The 12,669-nt window shown below is 45.5% G+C and overlaps 1 protein-coding gene across 2 annotated transcripts in view; it reads left to right on the plus strand.

The window, feature by feature from the left end:
- Positions 1-12,669, plus strand: part of LOC136560179 (BEN domain-containing protein 5) — an 883,159-nt gene that overhangs the window by 861,396 nt on the left and 9,094 nt on the right. For both annotated transcript variants that reach the window (XM_066555873.1, XM_066555874.1), the window contains exon 12: positions 10,102-10,198. In XM_066555873.1, coding sequence (XP_066411970.1) covers positions 10,102-10,198 — 97 coding nt within the window. The remainder of the gene's footprint in view (positions 1-10,101; positions 10,199-12,669) is intronic.

Genomic DNA, 12,669 nt, shown 5'->3' on the forward strand with positions numbered 1-12,669 from the left:
CTGTGAACCCCATTTCACCAAGGATGGCAGTGGTTATAAAGCTGCCCCACCACTCAATGCTCAATTCCTTCACAAGAACTTCCTCTGAGATGCCCTTTTTAAAATTCAAGGGCCACTCCTTCACTGACCATACAGCAGGACACTGCCAGCTGTTCCAGGAAAGCTGGTGGTTGTGACAATGACAGGAGATGGTGGGTCTGAAGTTTGGCAATGGCTCATTCCCATCAGAGAAACACAGGGAAGAGACAGGCAGGGGATAAGGGGAGAGCTGCAGACCTTTCCAGTATCCTTCTGTGGACACAGCCAGCAGCCCTTCCCCAGGGACATGATGGAGGAAAACAGCCCAGCCTGAGTGAGAAGCTGTTTTAGCAAGGGCTTTGTGACAGCAGTCAGAGGAGTGTTATTTGTGGCAGGGACTATATATAACTATATTTGTGTGTGTGTAGATTAAATATATATATATATATATATATATATATATGCATAGTGCCTTATCACTGCATTCCAGCTTGAATGTAGAACACAAAGGAAAAATCAAAGGGTTTAGAAAAAGCTAAATTTATCTGGGAATGGGAATTATATTAGCAAAGAGGCAATTAACTTTGGAGTGGTGGAGATTATAGTAATATTTTACTTCCCTAAAACGACAAAAATAACATTAGTTCCTCTACCTACCAGTAATAGCCCTAATCCTCCTCCTACCTTCCAGCACCACCTCTCTGGAGTGGCCACCCATGGTGAGGTGTGTCCAGCTGATGTGGGGAGAGCTCTGGCCCAGCTCATGTGTGTCCCTGATTTGGGGAGGAAGCCCCCCCTAGTGCAGACAACCCAAGAGTGGGATGGGTCCTTCAGTCTCAGGGAGCAGTGAGGGCAGAAATGAGGTCTTGGCATTCATGGCCTGAGGCCCCTTCCTTCCAGCATTAATCCATTTGGCTCTGGTTGTCCTCTCAGCCTTCAGTGCCACCCCCAAGGAGCCTTTGAGCACTTCCATCCCTTGCTCTGGAGCCTCTCTGCCCCCCAGCCCAGCCTGGTCCATGCAGAGGGGCAGGAGCCCTGTCTCTGCTTTGGCCAGGGGTAGTTCCCATTGCAAAGTCCCCCCCACTTTTTTTTTTCTTCTTTCTTCCCTTCTTCCACAGAATAAAATTTTTGTTTTTTCTCCCCCCATCTTCATCTCTATGATCTGCCCTTAGTACAGCTCCAGACTCTTGAATTATTTCACAGTTTTCAATAAAACATTAAATCTTTTTTAAAAACTGCTTGTTTTAATTGAAAAAAAATTTCAATCAATCAATTCACCCTTTCTCTACCCTCTTGCCTTGCTCCCCTCCCCCAAACAGACCCATTTGCAGTAAATAATCTGTAGCCAGACTTTCTGCTCTAATGAAATAAATAATTCTGAATTTGCTGAATCCCGCCTGATCTCCCAGCTTTAAATCACTGCACTTTGTACTGAGCTCAGCTGAAATGCTGAACACACTGAAGCATGACTATTACTTGGAGACTGAAAGTGTTTTTAAAGGCACAGCCTCTGAGGCCATGGTCCTTTTTCCTTGCAGGATAGATTGAGAGAGGAGCTAAGCTAATTCCAGAGGAAAAGTGGTCCATTCCCTGCATTTGGCCCACTACAAATGCAGATGGTGCCTTGTTTTGACTTAACAAAGGCTGACTAAAAGCAGAATAAATCCAATGTTTCTCTGATCAAGTGATTAAGAGGCATCTTGACTTAGACGATCCAATAACCACTGAACTGAGTCCTTTTTCAGCTGGGTGACCTCAGGTAGGTTTCAGGAGGTCATCTACATCTGCTCAGACACTGGAGAGCAGATGCAACTGCAGAACCTGTGCTATCCCAGACAGGGAAGGAAGGTTCCCTAAAATCCCAGTGAATCCTGCAATCACTGCCAGCACTCTTCAGTTCTCTTTACTCAAAAACTTGAAACCCAGCTACACACAGGCTTCTGTTTCTTAGTTCCGCATGTTTCTCAGTTCCTCATATTTCTTAGTCAATCCCATTTCTTAATTTCTTCTTTGTAGTATTGCTCTTGTCAAAGCTATTGACTATGCCCTGTCTGACAGTGGAAGCTGCAGCTGAAGAGGGAAAATGCAGCACACAACAGATTACTGATGCCTGCTTGTGATTTATACAACTCATGAGCTTCCAGCAATTTAGAGATGAGAAATGGTTTATCCACGCTTTGGTGTGTCGAAACACTCTTTCTACCATTTATCTTGAAACTGATTTTGTTTGGGTGGTAGTAAATGTTATGCCCAAAGCAGTGGGTGGAATGTCTAATGGGAACTTCCAGACCTGGAGCAACAGGGATTGTCATGTTTGTGAGCTGAGACGTGAGGGACTGAGAGGATCCCCAAAGAGTTCAGCTTATGATTTTCCAGTGTATTTTTGGGGAGGGTTGAATTACAATTGGAGAGTACTGCACTGTTCCTGCATTTCCAACCAAGCTGAAAACAACTGTTAAGGCTTTGTTTTTCATGCTGTTTTTTCCCCCGTGCATTTGAGAATATTCATCTGTGATAGAAGGTTGTGAATACTGGATTTTCACTTGGAAATTTCTTCCCCTGTCCTCATCCCTTCTCAGTACATCAGAGAGAATCAGCTCTGTAATTTTCATTGACTGTGTAAAGAGCTGAGGTCAGCTAATCCACAAGGGCTCCTTCCCAGAGCTGGCAAGTAACCAGAATTAAACAATAGCAAAGATCAGAAATGTTAAAATCACAAAAGAGACTCATCCTATGTTTTCCTGCTACTCTTATTAAAGATCCATCAGACATTAATATGAGACCAGTAAATTCAGGCCCAAATTAATTTTGGGACAGTTTGATAGAAGCTGTTACAATCAGGTTTTAAATGCATAATTTTACAGTATACCAATTTACGAAGTGATGCTGCTGCAATATTTTAATGAAATAAAATGTAATGATGCTGAAATTCATTCTTTCAAGGTTTTTCCTTTTTCAGCTATGATCTTGGCTCTGACCTCTGTCCTTCAGAAAACCTCATCAGGAGTCAGCAATGCCAAGATATTTAATAAACAATTTTCTTTGGTCATTTTATAGTTTAGGCCAGATTACCATTTACCGGAGGGCCCATTTCCATCTCCCACTGGTGTAGAGAGACCGTAAGATGGGCAAAATGTCACTTGCATGGAGCAATGTGAAGATGGTATGAGGACAATGGAGCAGCAGTCAGAGGTGTCCCTGTTAAATCATGCTCACAGCTCTGGGGAAGGCACGTGGATGCAGAGGTAAAATGGGCTGTGGCCCTGTGGTGTTCCCAGTGAGAGATCTCAGCCCTCACTGTTCTGTGCCTGTTCGGGCACCCTGAATTTCCTGTATCTGTCTGTGTGTCTCGAATCTTTGTTGAGCCAGGTGCTCCCTTCTCATGGCCACACGTGTGGCAGCCACTCTGCAGCTCAGTGTCACGGGCAGGTTCCCATCAGCACCAGAATGGGTTCAGCTGGGCACCTCCTTCACCGTGCCCAGACTCACAGGCTGCAGAGCTGGGGCACACTGCTGCTCCCCCACACTCTGCTCCCCTCCTGCCTTGGCTGCCCCTCAATGCAGCTCCCCAGCAGGGCCAGGAGCCCTTGGCTTGTCCAGCCACAGGTGTAAGAGCCAAAATGAGGGATGCAGGACTCCAGGCAGCTCTCCACAATGCATTTTATTCCATCCAAGAGGTTACAGCAGTCCAGGGTGGTGGGTGACAGAGCCTGTGCCTTCACTTGTCAGCTCCAGCTGCAGGCAGGCCTAGAGACCCTTTGGTTTTGGTTCCATTGCATTATAGACTTTGCTGAGCATCTTAATACAGTAGAACCAATCTATACCTTAACTATTATCTATAGCCTATCATAACTACTATAACTACCATATTCATGTTACTGTTCTCCAATCACTAAAAGTTAGTACATTACAGTTTAAGTTAGAAGTTGTTTTTCGGTTTTCTTGCAGTGGAAAGTTCTGAGACCTTTTTTCTACTTGCAGCTTTGCTGACTTGTTTGCCTGTGCCATCTTTCTGCTTGGTAAAAACATCTTCTTGTTTGAGGTGGGTTTATCCTTTGCTCTAAGCCATAAAAACCCCTTCTAATTAACACACTCTTTGCCTCCTTGGTTAGCCAGTAAGACTGGCTCAGCAATTCTTTTCCTCTATATCAAAACTTGCATCCATTTCTATTCCTTCATCAGATACAACATTTAAAAATCTTTCTGCTAAGCATACATATCTGTGAGACTTTCTTGTCAAACTTTCATCCTTCCCAACACACAGGCTCCTGTGCAGCACCACCACCTTCTCTGTTCTCAGTGTCCAGATATTAGGTGGGATCTGCCTGTTTCAGGTCAGCTCAGGAGGACAAAAGAAATGGCTGATGTTGAAATGAGTTCATGGGACACACGGCGTGGTCCTCGAGCACAGCCCCTCCAGCACAGATAAAACAGTGCTCTCCAAGGTACCTGTTCTCCAATCTCCTCTTTCAGAGTAGGAGAGAAAATTACATGCCTCTGATTACTCAGGGAGAAGAGCATACAGCTCCCATCTTGGTAATTTCTTCCACCACAATCAAGCATTTCAGGAAAAGGGCCTGAAAGCCTGAAATAGTCGGTCAGGGATCTTTCCGCCTGGTTCCTTCCCTGATAACACACAAGAGGAATAAAAATGAAGGCTTGTCATTGCTGTTACCTTTGGCTTCCAAAAGCATCTGTCCCATCTGGGATCAGGAGCTGGGGCTGTTGGGAATGAAAATGCTCTCCTTGGGGAAAGTCCCTTTGCTATTTCCAGGTTGGCAGTTCAGGGCTTTTATGGAGTTTAAGGCTGCATGGTCTGGCTGAGTTTCTCGAGTTTGACCCGCTGAGTACCAGGAGAGGGTATCCCCAGTAATTCCCACTCTGAGCCTGGTTCTTACACTGGAGCTATGGAAAGCCCAATCTCCTCCCCAAACTCCCATTTTAGAAGCTTCCTCCTTCTTTGATAAAGATTTTGAAATATGTAACAGCTGTGCTAGGAATTGGGGACATTTTTTCCTTGGAGTGAGTCCCAGGAAAGGATGCATCATCAGCACCCAGACTTGCACCATATTAAATGCTGGTGAAAAGCCTTGGAATAGCCCCTCTTCCCACCCTCCTTCACCAGAGAGTCTCTATTTTGCCCCAGTCACACTTTGCTTGGGGTGGGCCCCCCATGAGATGAGACTGGGGCAGCATCTGTTTATTAGAGAGCAGTGTCAGTACTGTGAAACAAAATAGGCAAGTAACTGGTGAAAACAGCTCTCCTAAAATAGAGGACTAGCTCTGATCAGGCTCGGCATGATATAACATGGTGGTTTAAAGCCCTGTAATGCCATTTTCCATTAGAGCTCTTGTTCGAGTCAGGAAGGGGTTTGATCCATTGATGGAAGCTGTTATAAGCAGATGAGAAAACCTCATCCATATTTCTCTTAAGATTGTGTGAAGCTGACAGTATGCTCACTGACCACAGTCATCTGGGACTCTCCCAAACAAAATAACCCTCTTTTCATAAATAACAGGATCGTTGTTGTGGTGGACTGAGATTTGCTGTAAAATTCAGTTGTGTCAAACAAAGAGCTTCTTCTGGTTTTTAATTTGAGCTATTAAAAAGACTCATTTTTCTCTTTGTTCTCATTTTCCTTACCCTCTTTCTCCCTTTCCTTTTTTTTTTTTCTTCCTCTTTGTCTGTCTTTAGGATAACTTAAAGCTGTTAGTCTGAAACAAAAGACTTGCGTGGGTTTGGCCAGTGGTGCCTCTGGACTGAATGGTCACATTTCAAATCCTACTTAGGATTAAACTTGGATGAATTCCATAAGTTAATAACCCAGTGCAGTGTTTCAAATTGATGGAGGTGCCGTCCTCTAGATGAGACATAAAACCAGAGATCCAATCTGCTTGGCAGAGACCCCACAGGACTTATCAAAGATGAGTGGGGGCTGCTAACTGTTTTGCCCTTGTCAAATCCTTACCACCATCACGGTTTCTCTTCCTGTTCCAAAGCAATGACACTGGACCTTATGAAAATGAGATGGTGAATTTGAAGGAGCCATCCTTTTTTCTAATTATTTAAAGCAGTTTGCTGTGTCTGGCAGAAGGAGGAAAGAGAGATAATCCACTCACTTGAAAGTGGAATGACCCTGAATTTCAAAAAGCAAAACAAAAGCGAGCGAATGGTGCCACCATGCTCTGCAGCAGTGACATTATTAAAGGATCAGTGAGCTATTAAAGCAGCAACATTTAGTACCTCCCCTAATGACTTGTACTGCTAACTGGTTTCCAAATTGAGATTTTTATTGCCTCCATGCACAGACAGAACAAGGCTCTGTCTGCGCTTCCAGAGGCTGGAGCTTAAGCAGACTGTTCACAATAGGCTCAATGAATCGTGTCAGCTGAAAACTAGTAATGGCTTGTGAGAGTCCCCACTCCTCTGTGCTCCTTTCTCACCAGGGCTGGAAGCTTTGGGCTGTGGGGCATGGTAGGGATCATAAATGTGCGGGGTTTTGCAGAGAGCCCAGCACGATTCTTGAACCTCCGAACATCTGTGAAATTTGGCAGAGTTGGGCATAAACAGACTGTCCTGAAATCTCCCCAAATCTGCTGATACCATTCACAGAGTGAATGCTGTGAGAAGGGCGTTTGCAGGAGGGACAGTGGTTTCCACTTCCAAGTAGAAATATGGAGTATGGAGGAGTGAGTCTGTGGAGGAAGAAGAGAGACCAGAGGGAGCTGCAGATGCTAGTGAAGGTAAGGACACACCCAGCTGTTTCCAACATGACTCTCACAAATACATTTTGATTGTCTTGTATGAGCTGAGCTCCCATGATGGGAATAGCTGGGAAATGGCCTTCTGTCAAGTGCAGCTCAGGCTAGGAAGGGAGTTCCTGTGGGCACACAGCACGTGTGACTGCAGAAAGGAAGCTGGTTAAAAACCAACCAACCGACCAAAGCACGCAGTAGAAGTGGGCTTGGGTTGCAGTATCTGTTATTTATGTGCTCAGGATACTCTATAAGCCAAAGTGGAGCTTGAGCCTTCCGTGCACCACAGATAAATGCAAATGTTATTGCTTTAATTTGTTTTCCTCTACCAGTTCTGCACACACTTGCTGCTGGCACTCGCTGAGGGAGTCATGCCAGCTCTTGCCCAGACTGGACAGTCACAGGGAGAGACCAATGCTCTGCCCCTGGTTTTATGTATCAGGTGCCTGATTTCCATGACAGAAACCGCTCATCCCTTGCAGAAATGACAGGCAGAGCAGAGGGGGCAGGATGGCTGGAGAGACTAGTATTAGAACATGCACATTTTTTATCCCATGCTGGTTTGAGTCTCTTTTCATCATTGCTGACTGCAAGTTATTCTCATTTTGTGGCTTTTCAGTGAATGCATGTGGCACTGCATTTCCAGTTTCTTCACGCTCTCCAGCTGTGTCCATGCTCTGCAAAATGCCCTTACCTTTCTTGGCAATCTTAGCAAACAGGTCTCTATGTGGGGTGCAAAATATGTTCAGAACTGTAGGAAAATGGGGTGAAGTGGCCTGAGAGGCCCTTTTATGTTTCCTTACCCAAATTTCATGCAGCACCAGTTACACCTAAACCATTCATGTCTGCTCTGGGTTCAGCCTGTTCTTGAAGAGCTCTGGTCTGGAGATTTCCTGACATGCTAAGGCAGGTTATTCCAGTGGTTAGCTGTCCTTAACCTCAGAAAGCTGTTCCTAAGATCTGAGCTCAGCAGTGGAACTGGATTCCTGCAGGTTAAGGCAGGGTGGTAAGGCAGGAGCTGCTGGAGCCACCTCCTGGGCTGCACCCACTGCCATCCAAGGGCTTCCTCCCCCAGGACAGCAGGTGCAAACCACCGTGCAAACAAAAGCAGTGCAGAGAGACAGAGAAAAGGGCAGCAGGGCCACTTCTGGCAGAGGAGCTTTCTGAGATTGCCACTGACAAAATGTCCTTGAGACTTTACTGAGTCCAATTACCACTTTATGTCTTTAAAGTGACGAGTAAATGAAAGAAACTACAAGATCAAGCCATGTTAGTCTTCTCAATCCTTTAAGTGTCTGACAGCCTTCTCCCCTTCTTCCTCTCTTCCTCAGACTACTCTGAACTCTTAACCTTCACCACCGCTTTGAGTCCACATCCGCAGCAACCAGGCTGCCCCAGCCATCCCCAAATTCCAGAAACAATCACCAAACACTTTCAGAGCAACACTGCCCTCCCTTGAATTGCTAAAGTTCAGGCTGTCTCCAACTTTCTGAGCCTCCCTGCATGCAGGGCTTGCCCAGCAGTCCTGGTAGGCTGCGAGGGGAGCTGGCTGGGCACTGCCACAGCTGGGGAACAGCTGGGGAACAGCTGGTGCTGATCCACACAGCCTGTGCTGGTCCACAGAGCTGCCTCTCCCTGTCCATGCAGGCAACATCTGGGAGCACCAGCTGCTCCAGCTCTGCCCTGCTGCTGGCCAGGAGAACAGAGGTGCCCACAGCACTTGTGGTATTAGGATCAGGAGTGTGTCAGGACAGACCCTCAGGAGGGACAGATCCATGGAACCATCCCCAGCACACCAGTGGGAGCTGGAAAAGCAGGATAAGATCATTGGAGAGAAAAGCAACGTAAGGAGTCGTCCTCAGCCATGAGACCTGACTGCAGCACTAGCAGAGCTGGTGTCTGGATTTTTGCAGAAGTAAAGACTGTCACGTTGGCTTGACCTTCCTTATAAATAAAGAAATAAACGATAAAGAAAGCTCACAGTGCTGTGTGAACCTGATGTCTCAGGCCCACTTGTTTGGATGTGTCTAATGTAAGTGGGCGGGTAATAAAAACTTCATTTAGGAGCCAGTGTCTTCAGTGGTGCTGCTGGAAGCCCCTGGGATGCTGCATTTCTGGAATTTTCCTCTAATGGCAACATCAGCAGATAACTGCTGATAAAGCAGAGCATCATACACACACACAAAACACCCCAGCAATGGTTTATCCTCCTGGACTGCTGGGTGTTGGATGCAGAGACCCCTTCAGACTCCCCAGGTGCTGTTCACACCTCAGCTGCTGCAGCAGCCCTGCTGAAATGCTCCTCACCACCACCCTCTGGGGCAGTGCCCTGGAGCACCCTGAGGTTACTGCAGCCTGGGTAGGCATCAGCTCAAAACAGGCAAATAAAGGAGCCTCCAGCCCCCACAACACAGCTGTGGATAATGTCTGGATATGTCCCAGCTGGACATCACCCCATGGACGATAAGGAGACGCTGCTCTGTAACAGGCAGGCTTAATGCTGCCTTCTCACATGAGCAGCAGGTTCACCCCATGGACGTGTTGTCTGGGATATTGTTTTTCAATGCAATCCACAGGTTATTCAACCTCTTTGTAAGCAGCTGAGTCTTCGGGAAGGTCTGGTTCCTGTGCCCCTGAGGTCTCCATGGCAGCTTTGATGTGCAGTGCCTGGCTAATGCTGGGTTTAGGGGTCAGCTGAAGGAGAAGTCGTGGCTAGTTAGAAGAAACACCAGAGTTACTGCTGAACTTGTTATGGTAACCTACTGTCCTTCCAGGTCCTGAATACAACCCAGGGAAAGAACAGTGAATGCTCCCACGACACTCTGGGTGTCAGAGCTAAAGGTGTGGAGGGCTTCAGCATTAATCCCAACCTTCAGTACACTGGTCCATGGCAGGTTCACACCGTGGTGTAGCTGACCTTGTATCCTGGATACAGAAATACTGCCTGTATCCAAGCATTTTAAGGTAATTATTCTCCCTGAATGTGGAAATTGGAGGGCCCCTTTTGTTTAGTGTATTATTTCATGAGAACCACAGGGGTCTGCAGCCAGGCGTGGGGGGGAAAGGGAGATTGTTTCCTCCTGTCTGTGTTTTTATGCAGCATCTGCCTGTGAAAACAAGAAGCAAACGAGATGACCCCCACCTTATCTGCCAGTGTAAGTAATTTTTGCCTGGAGACCGAACTCTGTGGGATAGTTAATGTAAATCTTGTTCTTGAATTAAATAGCAATAACTTACCTTTAGAGTCTGCTCTTTTTTTTTTTTAATTATTATTATTACTATTACACTTAATGATTAAGAAAATGCTCCTTAATTAAAAACTCACAGATATGAAGCTTGGAAGAAATGTGGCCAGGACATTCTTGGATTACTACAGGCTGAACTCCTTGGTGGAGGGACCACTAGCACCTACTCCTAAAACTCGGTAGGTCAGAAAGCAATTTCTCTTGCTTTAGCTGGGCTGCTCTTTTAATACCTTTCCTGACTAAACTTCAGTGCTACTGCATTACAGCTTTATAACATGTGCTAGTCTAACTGTGCTTATTTTATTGAAATTCCATTTGGAAATAAAGCATTTGTGATCAGGAAAGATACCTGGTTTATGTCTGAAAAAATATTCAGAGGATTTTGGAGATATCGATATCTCTCCTGAATTCTGTCTGCTGTGCACCAATCTCACACCAGTATCTTTAATGGACTTACCCTTCATTTATCTCCTGAGAGCGAATCAGAACCGCTTTTATTTCGCAAAGTTTTAATTCTGGAAGTGAAAACTTTTTCAGTGCTTCAGGAAGCTACTGGCAAGCCTATGCTGAGGCAGAGCTCTCCCCCTGCCCTCGGAGCTGCTGCTGCAGTGCTGGCAGCCAGAGGCAGGTTCCTGCTGCCAGCCCAGCTGGACACTCTGCCCAGGGATCCCCTCTCTCTCTGAGCCCCTACTCCAGCTCCACACCCAGCTCAGGGGGTGCTAGTCCAAAAGGAAGTGGGGTGTGAAGTCAGGCACTGGTGAGCAAGGCACAAAGGCATGAAATGCCCAGGCTCGGCTCCCTGCAGCACTGCTGGTCCTTCTCTGGTGCTGGCCAGCTGCATCCTTTCAGCGTCCCTTAGCTTGTGTGAGGAGCAGGGGAGATACCACTGAGCTGCTTATGGAGAACCAGCATTCCTTGAGCTGGAAAAGCTGTGTAACAACATCCAGAGGGGAGCAGAGCAGGAACCTGTGCAACTGTTTCATGGGAACTGTTTCATATTCACTATTTGCCTCTGTTCTGAGAAAACAGCAATAATGCCTCCAAACTGAAAAATTTCAATAAAATGCATTTGGACCAATTGGAGTGTTTCATTTGGGTTTCAGCTCTTAACAGCACAACCAATATATATAGTTTATATTTTGCAATGGAAAAGGCAATTCCAAATCGGCAAGGGAGGCAGCTGAGCCTTGAGATTTTCCTTCTTTTTTCCTCCCTTAAAAGAGTAGCTGTGGGAATGTTCCTTGTTTGCACAGTAACACTTTCCTACTGAAGATTTTCTAGTGATGTGTAAGATGGATGCTACAAATATCAGCCCAGACCAGAGAGCAATTGCTGGAGTTCCTTCTGCAGCCTTCAAAAATCCTCTCATTGCAGCCATTCTGGCAGTTCCTTATATATGTGGTCAGAGCCAGGCTGCCTGTGTTAGGCCTGCTTTGAGCCCATCTCCCTTTCCTGTTTGTGATCTTGACACCACAGTTTAGGCTGGCTCAAGGAGGATTGTCAGCACTGCAGTTCTGAATGCTCTTATCTGCAGAGACCTGCAGGGTTAGCAGAGAAGAGCATCCAGCATCTTCCTCTCCTCCGGAAATTGAATGTATCATTTCTCTCAGACTCCCAGGGGCCACAGCCTCCAAGGCTAAAAACCCACAACTATTACTGAACCTAATTACCACCTGACAGCAAAGTGCTTTTCCATAGCATCATCCAGTTACCTCATCAAAAGGAATGGTTGTTTGCTTTCTTCATTTTAAATTAAAGAACCACTGACAGTGGTAACTGAAGCATTTTAATCTCATCAAATATCCATGTCCATCTCTATAGAGACAGCCACGCCAGCAGGGAAAGATACACATCTCTAATCAGGTTGCACAGAGCAAATTCTTCTTGTCCCCCCCCACCAGAGCCTAATGCAGTGAGGGATCTTTTGTTTGGGAGGTGCTTCCTCACAGTAAAATCCTAAATACGGTCAATGTTCCGCCCTAAGCCAACAGATGTTTAAGGAATGGATTTTTAAAGATTCATGTTGTTAATTTTCTGATGGATTTCAAATACCAGCTTTTCCCTGTAAGTAGATAAATGCCTTCTATTTGTATCCTGGGCTTTGTCACCTGACATTTCATCAGAGCCTACATATATATATATATATATATATATATATATATATATATATATATATATATATATATATATATGCCTTTAATATATGCACCTAAATTGTACACCAGTGAAATGAAATTGTTCTTTGAAGCTGCTGTGTTAACTGCAATCCTCTCCAAAAGGAATTGCTGCAAACTGCTGGGAAACAGAAGGGAGATGGCTGTAGCTTTAAATATGCCTTGGCTAGGCAGTGGCACTAGCAAAGGACTGGAATATGTAAAATGATACTAAATATCTGTGTAATCAGGACTAATTATATGGCACGGTTATTAGTGGAAACAGGACATGTTGTGCCCACAGTTTATGAAAATATATTTAAACATTACTGGATTTCACATAGTCATTGAAAGAAAGCTGCAGAGTTAATAAACGTGTAAGGGACAGCTAATTGCCTGCTTTGTCCCAGACTAGGACAGGCAGAACAATTTCTGTTTGAGGGAATTAGTGCAGCCAAAATGTGTTAGAATGACAGGCCTGGAAATAGCAACAACCT

This window comes from Molothrus aeneus, chromosome 9 (genome assembly GCF_037042795.1).
Source record: "Molothrus aeneus isolate 106 chromosome 9, BPBGC_Maene_1.0, whole genome shotgun sequence".
NCBI lineage: Eukaryota > Metazoa > Chordata > Aves > Passeriformes > Icteridae > Molothrus > Molothrus aeneus.